Source organism: Stegastes partitus, unplaced genomic scaffold (genome assembly GCF_000690725.1).
Source record: "Stegastes partitus isolate 25-593 unplaced genomic scaffold, Stegastes_partitus-1.0.2 Scaffold1212, whole genome shotgun sequence".
Taxonomy (NCBI): Eukaryota; Metazoa; Chordata; class Actinopteri; family Pomacentridae; genus Stegastes; species Stegastes partitus.
Genome location: NW_007578943.1, coordinates 1272 through 21407, shown reverse-complemented (window position 1 = coordinate 21407; position 20136 = coordinate 1272). Strand labels below are relative to the sequence as shown.

Below are 20136 nucleotides of genomic sequence, written 5' to 3'. Positions count from 1 at the left end.
ACTGAGACACCTCAGATTTTTTTTTTTTTCTAGTGTGGCAATGACAGCTAACTTCATTCCTAACTTTAGATTTTTACAGCTGCTATCACTAACTTCTGTCCACAGATATTTGGCAAAGTTTTCACTCTTCACTTCAGAGTGAAGCTGAGTGAAGGGGATAGAAGTATTTTTACCGTTTCCACAACAGTAAGGCTCCTAGGGTGTGTCTGTGCGTTCCTTTCCATGTAAAAAGACATCTGCCAGCACTAAGATGACAAAAGCCTGATGTCACATTTTTAAGGTCACCGTTAGCTTGTGTTTGCTTTTCCAGTTTCTCCCTGAGATCTTTACACCTGGCCAAGCCATTTTCTAGGTGTGAAGAAGGAGGTCCTTATAAGTAAATAAAAATCTTTCAAGAAACCTTCCCAAACACTGAAAATAAACGATAAGGCAGCTCCAGGTCCATCAAACATATTCATCCAACTGTTTCAGTGGCCACAGGATAAACTGCCTCAGATCAAACACCACCACAGAATGTATTATTCCCATTCCCAGCCTTACCCTCCTGTTTCTTAAACCTATTGTGTTTTCACTTCTTTCTCCCATTAACCTTCATCTCGTTCCAAAGTGCAGAGCAGCCAGTGGTAGTCTTTTGCACCGGCTTTGCGGCTCTGGCCAGCGTTTCGTGCTTTGCTGCTGCAACCTTCCAGTCAATGGCATTGGATATTAGCTTTAAAAAAAAAAAACCTCTTAACTTCAATCCTGTTTGTTTTATGCTGCTAGCTTTCTCTCCCTTTTTTCAGTTCAAACCAGATTAAGGAAAATCAGCTTACTGAGTGCTTTGATGTTCAGCCAGAACTGGCCACATGGACGCATTAAACAACTAACAGTCACTTTGTGTATTAGGAAGTCTTGATTATTTGTGCAAGAGAACATTTTCTCCCAGAATTTAAAAAAAAAAAAATTACACAGGAGAATAAAATATCACTTTGTGCACCTCATTTCCAAGGTCGGTTGGTGTTTGGCGTGGCTTTCTTAATGAATCTGCGGATTTTTGTATAATTCTTGTGACTCAAGGGCTTCAGTTGATGAACAGCTAATCTTCCATTAACCTTGCGAGTGTGCATGTTTAATTTGAAAGTTTAAACAACCACAGCCTCCAGCAAATGCTTTGCCATGTTTAATTGTTTGCAAAAAGCACACAGTGGCCCGTGCAATGAGCATTCACAGTGTGGCTGACAACAGTTAACATCTGGTGATGGATTGGCCAGAGTGAAACCCGATAATAGAGCAGCAGCGACCGGGGCCGTGTTGGAGTGTAACACTTGTCACTTTTACGGCTTCTCAGGCGTCCAGGCCCGCGCAATGCCCTTGGACGAGCCTGCGACTCTTCCCCGCCGTCGCATCACCAGTGAAGGCCAGCAACAGAATGGTCCTGAGGATGGTCTGTCTTCCGATGTCCCAGTTCGCTCCCCCATTCGCTGCGTTTCTCCGGAGTTTGTCAACGCCATAGCGCTGAACCCTGGAGGACGACCCAAGGAGGTAGGAAACGGACATTTTGGAATGTGTCTTCACCCTTTTTTACACCATGATAATGTGAGTTTGTTTTCTCATCTAACTGTTTCCCACTCCAGAGGAACATGCACAGCTACCGAGAGGCCTTTGAGGAACTGGATGGAGGTCACATGAGTCCCACACCCACAGTTGGTGGTGAGGTGTTTCCCCAAACCCCTGCCTTCCCCATCTCGCCGCAAACCCCTTACTTCAACCTGTGTAAGTCCCCCCCTCTGGCTGACTGAGGGCACTGTGGAGCTCAAGCGTACTTACGTATTTAGGACTTTAAATGATTTATATCCTGACTGAAGGTTGTGTCAGAGAATTATGATCAACCAGTAAAATCTATGAGCTCATGCAAAATAGCAAGTTTATCCATAGAAGCAAAAATTGAAGACTCACAAGTTATTTCAGATGTTTACGACTGCAATTTTTTTCTTTTTCAATATTCGCTGGCAAAAGTCTTTAAGTACCATTCGGGGGACCATTCATGCATAAGCCACTTTCACACACATAAACTGATCTTTATGAAGCAGTAATGTGCGATGACAATGTGTGCACCTCACACGTACTCACATCCAGGAACACACAAATTATAAGATTAAATATAAAACGTGTTTTTGTGTTATTTTTTTAAACCTACACAGCAATCTGTAAAACTTTCACCAAAGACTACTAAATTAACTTTAAATAGCTGTTTATGAGTGATGAACCTTATCATTTGTATTCACATTCCAGAGCCACAGGTAATGGTTGTGCATGAAGACAGCTGTGAGGCTTGTGCCCAGCTCCACACTAATGAGATTTCTAAAACGCAGCCAGGCCTGTGTGCGGTTTTTTAAATCTGGTGAAAAGACTGCATATGCATATTTCTGTCAGTTTTTAGTGGTAAATGTACACTTAGTTTTATGCATCTGACTCCAGGTGTTTCTAGTGGTGAAATATTTTTTTAATGTATCTTTTGTAGTTAAACTTTTATACATAAGTACTTCCACCTGTCCAACGCACTTGGCAGCAGGTCATAGTATATAACTTTATCGCTTCTGGTTTAACTAATGCAATTCTTATTTTATCCATGAAGTTACTTAACAGGTTGTCAGTTTGTCTAAACATTTCTTTTAGTAGAACAAATATAATCTAAACCAACAGTAAAAGACAGAGGTGTAAAAGTTTACAGATGACAATGTGTTTTATCTAAACATTTGTTTTGTGTTCATGTCTTCCATTTGGTACCACAACTGTGTGTTTTTTTGTTTTTTTTCAAAAAGCTCAGAAAACAGAAAAGATACAGCCACACATATAGGAACAAATACAGACACACACCCATCTTCCCCTCTTCACATCCCCCTCCCCCTCTCAAGAGAAGAGTCATGCATTAGGTAACATGTTCTTTGCCAGCTCTACCAATTACCTCATCCAGTCGTCTTGCCTATCTCCCCCAGGGCACACCCATAAAACTTAGTCATAAAAATGCACACTGTATTTTTAACACCCGATTCATGGCGTAACATCTCTCTTTCCTCTCCGAGTGGGAACACTGTGTACGCAGTCACACTCAGCAGAACATTTCCAGTCACAAACAAAGAAATCTTAAATGAAACAGAAGGAAATTTTACGTCCACAAAATCTTTTTCTCCACTGAGCACTGAATGTAGTTAACTGGTGTTATCAGTTCACTGGGAACAGTTTTGCAATTTCTTGCAAAACGTGTTAAAGGTGCATGATTGGCTAATCGGTCAGTGCACGTGACACCAGATTTATCTCCATTAGTAGTGTGTCAGATCACGTGTCCACGTAGCCTGCCCCTCGCCCCCCACACACACCACCCGTCATTAACGGTGGCGCATCGAGGTTTCGAGTACAAAGAATTGATTGGGATTCTTTGGTAAGTGGAGGATGCACGCCTCTCTACTGGGGTTCCACCGTCCCACAGCGTCAGCCATGTTGACCCCTGCCCCTTTTTGTCTGCCCGAGTGACCCTTTCCCCATCACTTATCACAGTCCTGCACCGCTTTGGCATGAGAGCCGCACGAGAGCAGCACTTTAGTTAAAAAAGTGAACACACTGCAGCTTCTCTGTTAGAAAAGGAGCAATATGGAAAATGAGAGTGAATCGTTTTGTGAAATAGCAACAGACTTTACACATGTACACCCACACACATACTGCACAGATTCACCATTAGTGTGAAGTTTCACACTCTCAGCAGTTGCTGCTCTCTGTGCTGTTGTTGTCATCCGTGTTTGGGTTCCTGTTGCTGCCTTGTTTCACTGCAACCAGCACCCTGCCTCTCCTAACCTCCCCTGCCGGTCTTGCGCAGCCATTTACGTCTTGTCCTTTGATAATAGCAATATGTTTCTGTTAGCCTGAGGTTTTTTTTTTTTTTAAACCACAATGATTTGTTTGTGTTCATGCTGGATGGGAAAAAGGAGTAGTTGGTGTTGTAATGGCAGGCTAGGAGTAGAAGACAGATTCACAAAATGGAAAAAAAGTCACCAGGAATAAAACATATTCAGTCAGGATAATTATAGTAATGCAGGTCTAATGACTGACTAAGGCTCTGGTGGCGACATACTCCACTCCTTGTCTTTCCCTCCGGTGTTAATAAAGCAGAGACTGTGTCAAAGCTCCTGCTATTTTATGGATGTTTAAAACTTTGTGGCAACAGATGCTTCAAAGAAATACAGTGCTGTTAGTGTCACAAAGACAACAAAGATTATAAGAGTCTAAAGAACTGTAAAGAACATCTGAGGAATCCCATGTTTCTGCGTCCTTTGAGTCCAGTTTGACCCGGCTCTGCTTTGATGTGAACTCGTGCTGGACACACCTCATTCTGCTGATGCTAGAGTGAGGGGTGTCGCTGTCAGAGGTCTGTTGTGATTGATCACATGCATGTTTTGCTCCTCCATCAGAGCATGAGGCATGGACCCACCCATCTGAACATGTCGCTCTCCTGTTCAACCCACGTAGATGTGAAACTGTGTCTTGACAGCTCTTTACCTGTTTGTAACTGAATATTAAGAGGTCGTCCACACAAAACGCACTAGTTTGCCTTTTAAAAAGAGACAGGACATATGGAAAATAATTGGAAAATAAATGGATATTATGGCAGCTTGTACACTGTCGTTCTACTCATAAAGGTATGAATTCATTATTAGACTGCGTCAGCAGGTAGCAGCTGTCAAGATGTCTGTGGTGTATGATTCTGTGTGTTGACAACTGTCCAATTTCTCCCTAGGTCGGTCCCCTCCTGGCCTCGCCAAGACTCCCCTGTCAGCTCTGGGTTTGAAGCCCCACAACCCAGCAGAGATTCTACTAAATCAAACAGGCACAGGTGGGTTGTGACTCTTTTCATAATGCAACATTTAGTGCTTAAAGACCATTAGGCAGGAGCTAAATGCTGTTTACTCACAGTTTAAACTTCTGAAAAAAAGATTAATTTAAATGTCAAGTCAGCTGAAAAACATAAAAATGAAATTAAAGACTGCGCATTCGCCAACAAAAAAAGCTTCTCAACCGTTAGACTTTCTCAAAAAGACTCTTTGTGTGTGTGCTAATAATATCCCTTTGACATTCAGTGTCTAACAACCACACTCCCTCCCAACACCAAACTGAATAAATACAGCACAGTAAATACACTCTCTTTCCAACACCCCTTTTTTGCATCTTTGCTATTTCACAATGTTTTGTTTCTCTGGATTGTCTCCAATGATGCTCCACAGATGATGAGAGCAGTGAGGTTGAGGAAGGTAAGACTGCTGCTGCAATGCCGTAGATATCGATAACTTTCAGGTTTTTAGTCTTTTCCACTCCATTTTTGTAGACATGTTGTTCAGTTGTAGCCCACCTACGTATCATGTGTGTCCAAGACGTTCCCATTTTTATTTCTTCTCTTGGAAAGTCACAACCACTGTCACAGCAGCATTTGACACGACAACATATTCATGCTTTCTGCATCCACGTGTGCACAAAGGTACGCGTGATGTGAACTTAGTCATCCACTCAAGTCCGTACGAGTTTGCATGGACTCCTCTACAAACATCTGCATGCAGCCCAAAATTTATGACCCCACAAACTGTCGATACTGAAAGCCTGCCGACTGCACATGTGCCAAGAAAAACTTAAAACAAATGCTTGTTCAGAGGAGAGACTGTGTGAGGAGATTCTCTATCATCCACACAGAATAATTTATTATTCAAGGAGTTGTAATTGAAGGAGTCACTGCTGGACTTTAGAGGTTTGGATTTTACATGCTTTCTATTAACTGTGCAGTCCAAGTTCTGCATTCTCCAGAAATCCCAAGCTATGTTCTCCAACTGTGCTCAACACACTTAAGGAATAATCAGATTGACACGGTGCCACGGCTCAGTCTGTAACTAGTTGCTTTACCCTGTATGAACTGCAGAGTCACAGCCTTTCAGAAACATCCACACATCTTGTGTGTTTTTCTGTGCTCAGTGTGAGTGACAATGCAATCATCTGTGTAGGACATGTACCTATTGCAGTATGAATAGAACATGTCTGTCTGCTTGCTAATCTGCACTGGTGATGCAGAAACCATGAATTGGCCTTTAGTCAAATTATTTCCACTCTTGTGCCACTCAACTATTTCTTTTGGCATTGCATCACCCTTATTGGCAATTGTGAAACACTCCACCCTGTAAATTCACAAATCAGAAACCACTGTATTGTCACATGCAATATAAAACTGTTGTAAATGTAGTAATATTTTTTTATTATTTTATTTTTTCATATGCAGCACCAAGAAGCTATGTAGAGTCTGTGGCAAGGTCGGCGCAAGCAGGCGGAGAGCCGCCCACATCACCTCGGAGCCTTAGCCCACCGGGAGACGCTACAAGCCAGCAGAGAAGTACAAGTCCTACCACCCACACACTGAACCAACCTTTGTCCAGCAGCAGTCCCATCCAGAGCTCACAGGGGTAAGTCATATACATGGTACTCATTTTCTTTTTACTCCAAGCCTGGATCTTAAAAATGAACTGCAAAGAAACTAATGTATGTATTTAAAAATGAACAAAAAAAAAATCATACATGGTTTTAGTGTTTTAAACAAAGGCCTGTCTTTTAAAGCCGCAGATGTTGTGCGCTTTGTGAGGAGATAGTCTGTCCATCATTCAGTTTTTGATTACTAAAAATACAAGTAAACTTAGATGGACACTTTTGGTCGGTTAACAGACTGCTTTCACCTCTCTTCCAGTGATCACCCCTTACCAGAGAGCAGTGTTAGCACTCCGTCCCAACCCACTACTGATTCTGGGTTCCGCTCCCAGGCTACAGAGAGTGCCTACCCGACTCCCACCCCATCATATCAAGGCCTGAACACTCCCACTTCTTCCTACCTGGACTCCAGCTCTCCAGCCTCTTCTTACCTTGGCACTACTACCCCCACACTGTCCTACCTTGGTCCTAATACCGTCTTGGGGAACTATGCAACCTCAGATCCCAGCCCACCCAACTCAGAACCCTCTCAGACCACACTCAGCCATGGAAGTCCTCATGCACAACGCCAGCCCAACATCCTTGGCTCCATCCAGAGTCCCGTCCTCCACAGTGACGAGCAAGATCGTCCCTTAATGGGCCAGCAAACATCACCAGCTAATGGTTTTGAAGTGGGCATGCCAGGTCTTGGTGGAAGTCCCATCCTTGGTCGCCGTCTGTCTCAGGGAGCCAAGAGCAGTCCGGTCCTCAGCAGACAGGCCTTTTTGGGACAGGGATCTCAGCAAAGCCCAGTTCTTAGCAGACAGCCGTCCCTGGGTCAGCCTATTCACGGCAGCCCAGTGCTCAGCCGACAGCCATCCCTCACACACCCTCAAGGAAGTCCAGTGTTGGGCCGTCACCCATCTGTTTCGCAGATGTCCCAGAGAAGCCCCAGTTTAGACCGTCACCCCATGCACAGTGGTTACACCACACCGGATGAAAGACATGGAAACCTGTCACGACAAAGCAGCTCTTCTGGCTACCAGGGACCTCCCACTCCCTCCTTCCCCATCTCACCCGCAGGCTACCAGGATGGGGGCATGATGGGAACAGGTATGGGGTTCAGGCAGGGAAGCCCAGCCCCTGGTTTCCAACCCCAGCTTCCAGAGAAGAGGCGCATGTCAAGTGGTGATAGACCAAATGGAGCACTGTCCTATGGAACTCTGAATGGGAAGATAATGTCACCAATGAGTGGAGGAAGCACTCCCAGCTACTTCCACACCCTCTCGGACTTCTCACGGTTCAATATGCCTGGTAAGGATATACATCTTATGGAGTTCTGTTTGACTCTTTCTATCCTTTTCTGAAATAGGCTGATTCAGATGAGGAGGAGGTTTATTCACAAGGCACTGTCTAATGTGGTAGACCCTCCCATTTATCAGACAGTATCCTTAGAGTAACCAAACCTTGGCATTTTGACTGCTACCTCGTTGCTAGAATTTGTTGCACCGGCATAGATTTACCAGTTCATCGGGTATTGTCTTTCTCATTTCCAAAGACAGTATTTTTCTCGAGGATATTAATGTCATTTGATATGGGAATTCAGAAACTGGTTGCATGATTTAAAGCTGGACTCTGGGACTACATATAAATGAAAATGCATTACAGTCAAGCCTTTACCAAACAAGTTCACTCAATGCTGATTAAGCCTTTCAGCACCAGATAAATCTCTGGATTTCACAGTATACTGGAGTTTTAAATCTGATGCACTGGTACCAGTGTATTTTATGTGAACCAGCAGTGATTGGTTTGGCAGAGCTGAAGAAGGGAACAGCCATAGCAACAGAGACAAAGTATAAGTACTCGGGCAGAAAAACTTGGGAAGCGTCCAAGAAATTTTTTTTGTTGCTCCAGATTAAAAACAAACTCAACATTTAGAAAAAAGGATTAGAGTCGAAAGGGAAAGTGATGGATGGCAAGGACGCACAACATGAGCATGTATCAGCAGTGTTTGTGTAATTATCCTCTCTGCCAGAAGGGGGAGAGAAAAGTTCAGCACTGCAGGTTTAATGAAGACCAAGTGATTATGTTCACATAAAGGAACGTTGAATTCTTACCACACCCAGTATAAGCAGGCAGTTAAAGCCAGTTTTGATATGCAAGAATTGGGAGTTTTCTAGCTTCTAGAATGGTTTTGGCAAGACAAAATGGTTTTGATATTTTAATTACTTCACATAGCATTCAACGGCTAAATAAGTTGAATGTTTTCAGGTGTGTTGTCAGTCCATTGTCTTCTAGTGTACTTTGGTCGATCCATTTCACAGGTGTATCAGCGAGGCAAAGGGGATGCACTTCTGTGATGATCTGTGACATTCTTGTTGTTCTTGTTGCAGATGGAAGCCCAGAGAGCAGGCTGAATGTCAAGTTTGTTCAAGACACGTCCAAGTTCTGGTACAAGCCAGACATTTCCAGGGAGCAAGGTAAGCTGCTGAAAGACTTCTTCATTTGAATGACAATTACTGTAACAATTCTTAATTGTGTTTATTCAAATACAGGTCCAAGTGAGTGCAGTTGTTTCAAGTAGTTTTTGTGTTCATAGTGACAGTTGTTGTGGCAATGTGCACAAAAATGTTTAGATCATATTTAGAAACCGTCCACCATAAACCTGTTTTCAATATCAGAGATTCAGCTCCATGAAGGTGATACGGATAAATCTGTAGCATACAACAACGCTTGTAAACAGCTGCGAGCAAGTATGAACACAAACTGTACATTTGGCAGTATTATGGCAAGAATGTGATCATACAGAGGATATTAATAGACAAAGGAGAAGTGGTTTATACTGAAGGGATGATTTGATGGAATACTACTTTGGGTTGGAGTGAGGGCACTCGTTTTTTGAAGCTGAAGTCACGGTGTTGAATTTCATAGAGAAGCCATGGGGATTCTGTGCCATCATCACTTTTGATAAATCCACGGAGACATATGCACAGTAATGATTATGCACATAGGCCTGAACACAAAACATTTCTGTGCCTGTGTGTTTGGGTTGTGAGGTCAGTGGCTATTGGCTGCCTCGTCTGCATTCGCTCATGGCCTGCGTTGGATTATATCATGTTAAACACAAGCACATGCTCAACTGCAATGACATCAGACACACAGAGAGTTTATACTTAGTGCAACGCAGGCCCAGAACGAAAGCCGCACCATATGTAGAGAATTAGGGAACATCTGCATGTGTTGCTCATCTCATCCATCTTCCTTCCTTAAACTGTCACATGTGGACAGGCTGGGGCATTGAACTAAATAGTGAAGTAAAAGCTCCGAAGCGCTCGTCCTTGAACAATGGAGTGTCTGAAGCAAAGTGTCGTGTTAGAGGTTGTAGCTCTAATGAAATACAGACTGACGGCCGTTTTTTGTTTTTTTTTTTTGAAACGAAGGGTCAGGACTCATTTCACCTTGCTCTTAGTCGTGCTGTACTTTTGACTTCTTGCTGCCTTTTTTCTTGGCTAACCTTCATGCTGTAATGCGCTGACTTTTTATGACCTCCAAATTCCATCACTAAAATTTAGCTACTGAAGTATAATGAGTTTTTTCATCGCCCACATCCTCTGTAGTTTTTCTTTCTCTAATGATAAGGACATGCTTCATAAAGTAATGCTTCTAACCATAATGTAATATTATTATGCACGTTCTGTTGTTTAGTATCGTATATTTTCATGTACTTTGACTGTTATGAGCCAAGAGACTGCAGGTTCATGTCAAACTAATATTCAGCTCTGATATAAATCTTTAAATGGTGAAATCGATGAAAAAATTAGGCATAGAACAAATAAAAAAAACAACAACATTAATGATAATAATAAGATCATAAACTGTGACTTCACCACTTTAAAGCTTTGAGTTTAGAATTTGGCCGTCACCACGTTGGTCATTTGAAACCGGTCGTAAGGATTGCCGGTTGGACCTAAATGACAACGTGAGAACATTGTGCACACTGATAAGTGGCCTGTCAATCACACAGTAGCCCCGCCCTAAAACCTACAAAGCTTTACCCTCTATTTTAATTTAAATAGCACCATAATTCACAACATGAACATCTTGCTTTCTTCAAACAGTCTTCAAACTACAGATTATGATTCATCTATAAGAGTATTAGCAAAATGTCTGCTGAGGTAACAGATCAAGGGAGAAGCCGGGTCATTTTCTCATAGACTTCTATAAAATCAGGCTTCTTTTTGCAAACAAGAAGTCGCCCCCTGCTGGCTGTTAGAAAGAATGCAGGTTTAAGGCTCTTTTGCATTGGCATCGATATACACTTTAAAAAACTGGATGAGATGGACACTGTGTCGGATCAGGTCATTATATGTGCCATCAGGAAAGAGGTGCAATGGACCAACTAGTGAAAACGGCAATCATTTATTTCATAGAATTTATACAATTTGTTTATTCATCCACGATGGTGTGTGACTGTTTTTATGCCAGTAGTTTGCATTCTGAGCCCAGCGACTCCACTATCTCGTCATCTGTGAGGATGTACTGTGGCACAGTTGCTCACATATTTAGCAGCAGTAGTGTCTTATTTTAATGGTTCTTTTTTCTTAAATCTGCTGGAACATTGTCACAAAGTATGGGACAAATTAAATGTCCTAACTGAGGATGTTGCTAATTTAAAAGTCCAAAGATCAAAAAGCGTCTGCAGGTTATTGTTAACGCAGAAGAATGACCTAACTGAATGTTGACTGTGTTGCAGCTATCAACCTGCTGAGAGAGAGGGAGCCTGGAGCCTTTGTTATCCGGGACAGTCACTCGTTCAGAGGGGCGTACGGTTTGGCCATGAAGGTGGCCTCTCCTCCGCCCTCCGTGCATCAGAGCAAGAAAGGTAGGGTTCAGGATGAAGGGTGACTTCAAAGCAGTTACAAATGCAACAAGTATTCAGTGTGACCACCTCCGTGTCAAGCGCAGCTCTGCTTTGTCCTTGTTTGGGTCTTAGGTCGGGCTGGAGACCGAATTAGAGTTAATAACTTAATACCAAAGATATGAGGTGATGTCTCCATGTTAATCAGCTGTGTGTTTACCTCCACTCACCCCTCTCCCCGTGTTTTGTCGCAGGTGACATCACCAACGAACTGGTGAGGCACTTCCTGATTGAGAGCAGCCCTAAAGGAGTGAAGCTGAAAGGCTGCCCCAACGAGCCCTACTTCGGTTAGTAGAAGCCTTCGAGCTGCCCTCTCTCATGCACACTGACAGCTCAGTAATGTCATAACGAGTCTGCAGCAAAAGTCAAACGTGTGTACTTTCCCTCTTTGTGCCTGCCCGAGCTTCTGTCAAAGATCTGCGCCCCTTTCCAAGTTCTCAAACGTCTAATCCTGCTGTAATTATAGTATTGACTGAAGTGATCTAACTCATGTTCTCCCTACTAATTACACTGCAGGGCTGTATGACGCGTGCGCCGGTGTTTTTGTATGCTTGTATCGTACGCTGCTCGTCTGCCAAATCCAAAATGGGACAAGCCAACTTTTGCAAACTGTTCTCCTGCCTCTCCTTGTTTCTTCTTCGCCTCCTGTCTTCAGCTCGTAACTCAGTTCATCACTTTTCTCCTTCTGTGTAGTCACTGTTGTTTTTGTAATATTTTATGAGTAATAATACCGAAAGGACACAACGTGCTTTTTTTCTAAATCACTATTATTTCCTTGACGTGTGACACTAACGAGCCGCATGCACCTGAAACAAAAGAGGATGAAATTATGACGCTAAATATGTTGAGTTTCTGAAACACAGTGTTTGCCTTCATGGAGACGGAAAGATAGAACGGCATTACGTTAAAATGTTTAATTTTAGCTGATTTTGTCAGTTATTGATCATTGTTAATGATGCATTTTTAAGGAAATAAACAGCATAACTTTTTTTTTAAGTTATTTTTTTGCTTTTATTACATAGGACTTGCAGCAAAGGACCATGAGCGGGATTCGAACTCATGGCCGCTGCGTCGGGGGCTGTAGTGCCTGTACTCAGGTCACCAGCTCAACCAGTTGAGCTATAGTGGCGGCCCTGACAGCATAACATATTTAATTCTTGAAATTTAGCCAATTTATCTAGGAAAGGGAACTAGAATTTTAATGTTAACACAAAAATGAAGAACACACATGAATAAAAAAAAAAACATATTGTCCATGTGCACTTCAACTTCTTGACCATTCGGCTCAGAGCAGGACAACAGGAATACATCGCTTCATAGGAGGTGGTGGGAGACACTGGGTTGTGGTTCTTCTTGGAACATGCAGGCCAGTAATGTGCCTTAATGGCGGTTTGCATCTAATGCATTTAGGTAAAGCTATGAAACTATTCTCCCATTGCTGTTTTTTTTTTTTTTTTTTTTTTTGCTGTTTTTAAAGCCTGAATCCAGGATCATATCCACTCGTCAAACTTGAATCTTTTCAAATTATTTCCCAAATCTCATTTAGTGATTTGCAATTAAATAGTTATTAATAACTACCAACTACCAAAGATTCAGGTTTTGCATGCTACAGTTTTAGTGATAAACACTGAGTTAATCACCATTTACATTAATTAGGTGATTCATTTGACTCCTGAAACACACCTGACTTTAAAACCTGAATTTTCCCAAACTACTTGATTCAAATAACTGAGGGCCTGATTCACAGCTATGAGCTTGTTGTTGATTTGATGATCTGCTGTAGTTCTCCTGTGTTTACAATGCCTGATCATTTCTCCTTTGCCAACACGCGACACAAACACAGTTCACTGGTTGTTGTACAGTGATGAGTTCAGTGGAGCTGTCACAGAATCAACGGGTGATATTCTCTACGAACACAGACGTTGCTCATTTAAACTGAAGAAGGCCAGGATCAGGGCTAATTAAAAATGAGAATCGTGCACCATGTGAACCAGCGTGTTGTTTCCCAGAGTAAATATGTAATAACGAGAAGGGAAAGGTGTCATTAGAAAATCCACATATTTTACAAACTTATAACCACGATAAACCTCACAGTGTTTTTTTTAAGTACAAGAATAAACTCCAAGTTTGCCAATTTCTAGACAGACAGCCACAGTTTTCTTTAAATGGACGCTTACTAATTAAAGTCAATCTCATGCAGTTTTGCTATTTTAACAATAGTACCGGAATTGTTTACTGACACTGGTAAGAAGTAGGTAAAAAAAAAAGTACTACAAGCCGGGAAGGTAAAGGGGTTTCCAAAAAAAAAAACAAAAAAAAATGTTCAAAGAGTCCGGATGCTTGTTTTTGACGGAGTGTTTTGTTTCTGTTTGGCAGGTTGTCTCTCGGCCTTGGTCTACCAACATGCTATCACACCGCTGGCCCTGCCCTGCAAACTACTCATCCCTACCACGGGTATGTGCATCCGAGTGTGTGTCCAGGAACATTTCTGCATTTTTTTAAAGGGTTGCTGTGTTATTTTTAAAGTTTTCTACAGATGAAAACAGTTTGATATGATGGACTGTTAGCATTCGCTTATTGTGACCAACTTTGATCTAGAAAAGAGTGAAATAAGTCTCTTAAGTTAAAGGGCTACTGCTGATATTTCTCTTACAATTTTTAGTGAATAAAACTTGATCAGAGCAGTTTTCATTTTTCATTCAAATATATAAATATCATCCAGCTGACCTGCATGTACAGTTGGGTTTTCTTCAGGTATTCGCATCTGTGGATATTTCAGTTGCTAAGTGCTGCATGCTATAGAACAGATTCCAATAACTGCCCTTATTGCAGTCTGATATTTAATATGAAATCATGATGAAAACAAACCGCGTACCCCTGCAGCTCCTACAGGAATCCTCAATGCAACTCACTTCCTAATTATGCTAAAACTCTAAACATCCTCTCTCCCTTGTTAGATCTCATTGAGGAAGCACCAGAGGTCGCACCAACAAACCCACTGGCTGAACGGCTGAAACAAGGAGCAGGTAAAACTTCACCTCCTTCTCATTATTAGACGCCAGTTTTACTTTTGAGAGTCCAACACAGTCGGCTCAGCTCTGAGACCGTCGGACATTATTGACAACGTTCCTGATAATGTTATTCGCTCATTCTAACACCATGACGTCCTTGTTACCCCAGTGCAGAGGACCCCTGCTGACTCCCATGGTAAACCCAGTGCACTTTTATTTGGAAACCTACGTCTGGAATGTGCATCTTACATGTTTGTCGTCTGTCAGTGTATGTTGTTCGCTGCACAAATGAAGACTTCATGTGTAACAGAATTCCTTTACAAATGTCTTTTAACAACATCGTCCAGCTTCTGATTCGTAACAGGCAGAATGTTTTATGTGGAATGACTTGAATGGATTCCTTTCTAAAAAAAAAACAACAGCTTTGTTCCAGAAAGCATGCAGTCGAATGAGAAGAAGTCAATATTATCATTGCATGGAGAGGTCACTGACGATCGTGTTTGACACGTGTAATCCAACTGGGGCGTCTGCTCTCTTCCCAGCATGCAACGTTCTCTACATCAACTCAGTGGAGATGGAATCCCTGACGGGCCCTCAGGCTGTTGCCAAGGCCATATCTGAGACACTGGCTACTGCTTCTCCACCTACTGCCACCGTCGTGCACTTCAAGGTGTCTTCACAAGGCATCACGCTCACCGACAACCAGAGGAAGTAAGTCCGACTGCCGCCTGGAACCGTGTCCAACAAACGTCACCAGATAGTTGAATAATGCTTCACGAGTGTAAACATGGCACGACATCTGGAGAGGCTGCTGCAGACGTATTTTAAGAGAGCTTTTGACGGCTCAAGACAGCTTAAGACAAATGTGTTTTTAAAGGGCAAGTATCAGCACGAGCCGCTGCACACAATCAGAGCCATAAATAACAGAATTAAAGGATTAAGGCCGCTACGTATTATTTACTACAGCTCTTCAACTTCTGCTTTGTGTCGAGTGTCAAACAAATTCCAAGAGATGCGTCTGTATCGCCAGAATCATTGGCCAGTTTAAGCTTATCGCTGATATGTGCGTCTGTTTTTATCAACAGATGACCAGAAATTGTAGCAGATAAAGAGTCCAGAGCAGCTGTTATTTTACTGTAAATCTTCTCAGTTATTACACATAAACAAGTCTTTAGAAGGAAATGTGTCTTTTTAGGAAAGCTGTTAATGTTAAGAAACAATATTGTCATTTTACTTTAAATTATGGGGCTTAAAATTCACTCCTGCACACTGTTTTCTTCAGCTCCCTGCCTCACCTGAAATAAAGAGCGTCTCCTCTCACAGTGGAGGTAGATTTTTAGGAAATAAGGTCCTACTATGTGATGCATCACACACACTCTGATGCGCAGCTTGAACAGCAGGTGCTGCTCTGGTGCTCCATCTGTGTCTGCATGGCGCGTGATGAAGCACAGGACTGTAGGTCATCTGTGTTTTGGAAGCGCTTAAAGGCAGATCTACTGCACAGGTATGAAAAGAGACTGGAAATGTGAGAATGCACTACAGGTTGTGTTTACAGGTGTGCAGCGTGGGTGATGGAAACTCTGACATTCACTGTATAGAAAGATGGATGTGTTTTCCGGTGAGCAGTTTTGAAGCTAAATGTGATGGCTCTAGGCGGCACCATTTGGGCAGTGCCTGACTTCTTTTAAGGCCAGTGTCCTGCTCTCTGTAGGGTCTTTGATGACCCATAAAGGTGGACATTTCAACATGGGGGTCTGTGGTGATGGAGCCGCTTTTGGAGCCAGCCTCAGGTGGCCATTCGAGAATGTGGTTTTATTTTTCAGCCTCAAATGTTGCTGCTTGTGTCAGAGTGACTGAGGTACTGCTTTTTGTGCAGCTTGGCTCTAGTTAGTTGGAAAAAGTAGGAACTAGCAACCTGACGTGTGTGAAAAAAGACGACTCGCTGTTGCACTGCAGTCAGAATCCTTGTTCACATCGGTGTGAAAGTCACAGTTCGGACACAACGAAGACGCTTGTTAAAGTTCAGATCGATCAATGGCTGTGATAATAACCTCCATATTGAACTAACAATATGCACTGTAAAGCGTATTGTCTGCCTCCCTACACACAGCACAGATTACCTTTTGTGTTTTTCATCTCTGTGTCGTTTGCTTCTTTTACAGGCTTTTCTTCCGACGCCACTATCCTACCAACACTGTCACGTTCTGCGATATCGACCCTCAGGACAGAAAGTGAGTACAGGGACACATGATGTAAAATTATTATGTTGTGGCCGAATAAAATGTCAGATTGATGACTTAAATAGTCAAAGGACACCTCTTGCTGTATTTAACCTCTGCCCTCCATTTCATCTGTTCACATTTAGATTGTGCTTTTTATTTATTTATTTTTTTTAAAGATGTTAAATTACATTTTTTTTATCAACTCTTTTTAGATGGAGCAAGCCTGAGGGAGGCACAGCCAAGTAAGTAAACCTTTCAGTAGCCGTGGTGCTTTTGTGGAGCGTCACTTTGCTGTTGCCTTTAATGTCACATTCTTCGAGCTGTAGTGAATAAATCTCTTAACGTTGGCTTTCCAGGCTGTTTGGGTTTGTGGCTCGTAAGCAGGGAAGCACAACAGACAACGTCAGCCACCTCTTCGCTGAGCTGGACCCCGACCAGCCTGCCAGCGCCATCGTCAACTTCGTCTCCAAGATGATCGCCTCGCAGAAACGATGAGAGCTGTCCGCAAAAAGAAAACAACAACAAACCCTGGCGCTTTTTTAAAAACGACTTTGGTTATTTTCTTTCCTTTTAACCACAGACACTTTCTGTTTTGGACAATTTAGCATTTGGTTTTTACGCGTCACCTTATTTTTCCTGCTCTTTTACATTTAAGCGGACGTGTGTGTGTGCGTGCGTGTGTGTGTGTGTGTGTGTGTGTGTGCACGTGGTTGTATATGTGAGCAAATGAAAGAGAACCAGACAGCGAGCGTGCAGTGTGTTTGTGCGGCTTGCATGCATGTGCTTTTATTCTTGGACGGACTCCAGAACGGACCAGAGGAAGTGCAGGATGGGGCGTGGCTGTGTGTGACAATGGGACGGGAGGTGATTGAATCTCCCCGGCAGGGTAACTCGTGAACAGGAAAGGGGGAATGACATTGTGCGTGCAAATGTTTTTTTTTTTTTAAGTGATTGTTTCTTTTTTTTTTTTCAAGAAGAAGTCAAGTAGTGTGACGTAAAGGTGGATTGTAAATCTATCAGGCTTTTGACTGGTCAACCAAAGATTTTAAAAAAGTAGTCAGGGCGTGTATAGTGTGCCACTGTCGGAGGGTCGGAAGTATTCTTTTTGTAAAACAAATATGGCTGCTTAATCAAAAATACTGTTAAAAACTATTTCACTCTGTATGTACTGATACTGTAGGTCAATTCTGCACCTGCGCCACGTTGCAAAAAAAGGCGTCGTCGGACATTTTTTTGCAGCTGGTGAGGTCTGTGTAAATATTCTAGATTGCTTTTTGAGTAGGACTGTTATAGATGACATTTGGTGCCTGACTTTGTTTCCTAAATGCAGAGCTTTTTAAGAAAAAAAACGACATTAATTTCATCCACGCTGTCTTAAATATGCAACTAGCCAAACTTGTTCAATTAGTTTTGTTCTCCAAAATGACACGACAGGTCCTTGCGTGTTTTGTAGTGTAGCTGAAGATGTTGAGACCGATGTTGTTCCTCTGAAGTGCAGCTAGAGTCTGAAGAAATCAGCTGAACCTCGACTTCTCTGCGGTGTTAACGCAGAAAAGCGTCGGTGAAGTGTTGCATCCACACCGTCTCCGGATTGTCAGACAAGCAAAGAGGAGCTTCCCGTCTGCCGCCATCCTCTGCTCAGTCACGTGGCCACAGTATTTTACTCACAGCCGAAGGGCCCAGAGTACATTTGTGAGGACAATCTTTAGAGAAAGGTCTTGTCCGCCTAAACTGCTCCGTAGTTTTCTCTGTTGAAAGTTTCCGTCAACAGAAAGAAGCTCTTTGCGTCAGCCAGCCAAAACTGTTAACACTCAACCTACCCAAAAGTAAGCTATACATATAAATATACATATATAGATATATATATATATATATAAACTTCCAAACAGTGACTTAAGATATTTATTTTTTTGCTTTGTTGCTCTATGTTATCTTGTATACATGTATTATAAGGTATACATCAAGATTACTGAAAGCGAGAAGAAAAGATTGCTTTTATTTTGGCTAAAGTCAAGTGCGTTGACATATATAAGGTGTAAAGTGTGTGCATTTAAAAGTGTATCACTGTTGTTTTTTGAATGTTTTTTTCACAGCATTATTTTTCTTTTGTTAACATTCTCGTTTTCTTGGGGAGCCGTTTTTTTGATTTTTTTTTTTTTTTTAGAGAGGAAATATTTTGTATGAAAGATTGTTGTTACTAAAGTCCAAATTGGAGTGATCCTAAAGTTATGCCAACACAATTGTTTTTATTAACTTAAACCTGCCTAGAAAATACATTGTCCAAGTTTAGCACTTAAATGTTGAAGTATTATCAGTGTGTTTCTACTTGTCAAAAGAGAAGATGTGGATGTTGACGGACCCATTTCAATGTCATTGCATGTGTAGATGCAGACTCGCTAGCTCCTGAAACTAAACCTCACAAGGTCTCCGAAACAGGTCTGGAGTTTGTAATAGGAAAAAACCAGTCAGTTCAATAAGTAGCTGCTGCCCTCATGTGGTGGAGAACGATCACTACAAAGGAGCCACCTCTATTCTAATACAGTGTTTTAGCTGTTTTTATGCCACGTCGGATGTTTGAGTTCATATAAATTGATCACTGGGATGACAAATTTTTAAAGCAACTGTAATAGCAATATCGTTGACTAATGAGTTTTAAATCCCATATAAGGAATGAGCAGTTTAAATGACGTCTCCCTCCTTTAACCCAGAAGAACCGGCTGCCAGCATGATGTAAAATAAATAAGGGTTAGTTTGGGCTCCTACATTAACTCAAATGTATCTCTTTAAAATTAAAAAAAAAAATACAGCACTTACAGGGCTTTTATATTTGACTAAAATGTTCCATTATTTATTAGCAGGAGCTTGCATGCTCAAGTTAAACGATAACCTTTAACGCTGCTGCCTAATCTGCACACAACAAGTCTTATCCAACCCAGCCTTCTCCACAAAGATGCCCATAGGTAGTTATCAGGACTGTGTCTTTACTCAGCTTATAAGAGGAAAAAAAAAAAAAAAAGGCAACCCTTTTTTTTTTGCCTACATAATGCTTGTTGGGGTAAATGGACTTCCTAAACTTCAAAACTGAATGTTAGCCATTTGTTTGCCAAGATGGAAACTCCAGTGGCATCTGCCCACTTTGACAGATCAGTCTGGACTGTAGAATGTGTGTGAATGAGCTCCTATGCCCGCATAGAGCTTTGTCATTTTTTTTTGTTTGCTACATTGTATGGCTTTTACTATTTCTGATGGAAAAAAAAACACATTAAAAAGCAGTACAAATCAAAATGAATGTCAGTCTGTTCTTTCGATATGAAGCAGGTCGGCTTCGTTGTTTAGAAATTTGACATTTCTGGTTAATTTGCTGTTAAAATGCGTGCGCTGTGTTTTGAATTTCTCTTGCTCTTTAGTCGCTTGTGAGGTGTTTTACCATATTTATGTATATTTGTCAATCCAGACGATTGCTGTCAAACTTGTTTGTCCTCATGACTGAAAACGAGATTATAAAGCACATAGAAGG

At 41.9% G+C, this 20136-nt stretch overlaps 1 protein-coding gene across 16 annotated transcripts in view; it reads left to right on the top strand.

The window, feature by feature from the left end:
- The window catches only part of tns1b (tensin 1b), a 187175-nt gene extending 167271 nt beyond the window's left edge, over positions 1–19904 (top strand). For 11 of the 16 annotated variants that reach the window (XM_008297334.1, XM_008297331.1, XM_008297333.1 and 8 more), the window contains 15 exons: positions 1328–1521; positions 1614–1752; positions 4769–4864; positions 6290–6470; positions 6749–7782; positions 8862–8948; positions 11222–11350; positions 11581–11673; positions 13763–13840; positions 14344–14412; positions 14567–14593; positions 14940–15108; positions 16560–16628; positions 16832–16861; positions 16976–19904. In XM_008297334.1, coding sequence (XP_008295556.1) covers positions 1328–1521; positions 1614–1752; positions 4769–4864; positions 6290–6470; positions 6749–7782; positions 8862–8948; positions 11222–11350; positions 11581–11673; positions 13763–13840; positions 14344–14412; positions 14567–14593; positions 14940–15108; positions 16560–16628; positions 16832–16861; positions 16976–17114 — 2534 coding nt within the window. In that variant the 3' untranslated portion in view covers positions 17115–19904. Of the gene's footprint in view, positions 1–1327; positions 1522–1613; positions 1753–4768; positions 4865–6289; positions 6471–6748; positions 7783–8861; positions 8949–11221; positions 11351–11580; positions 11674–13762; positions 13841–14343; positions 14413–14566; positions 14594–14939; positions 15113–16559; positions 16629–16831; positions 16862–16975 lie in introns of those variants that run through there. The other 5 variants (XM_008297339.1, XM_008297338.1, XM_008297345.1 and 2 more) reach the window with 4 other exon arrangements.
- The last annotated feature ends 232 nt before the right edge of the window (positions 19905–20136 follow it).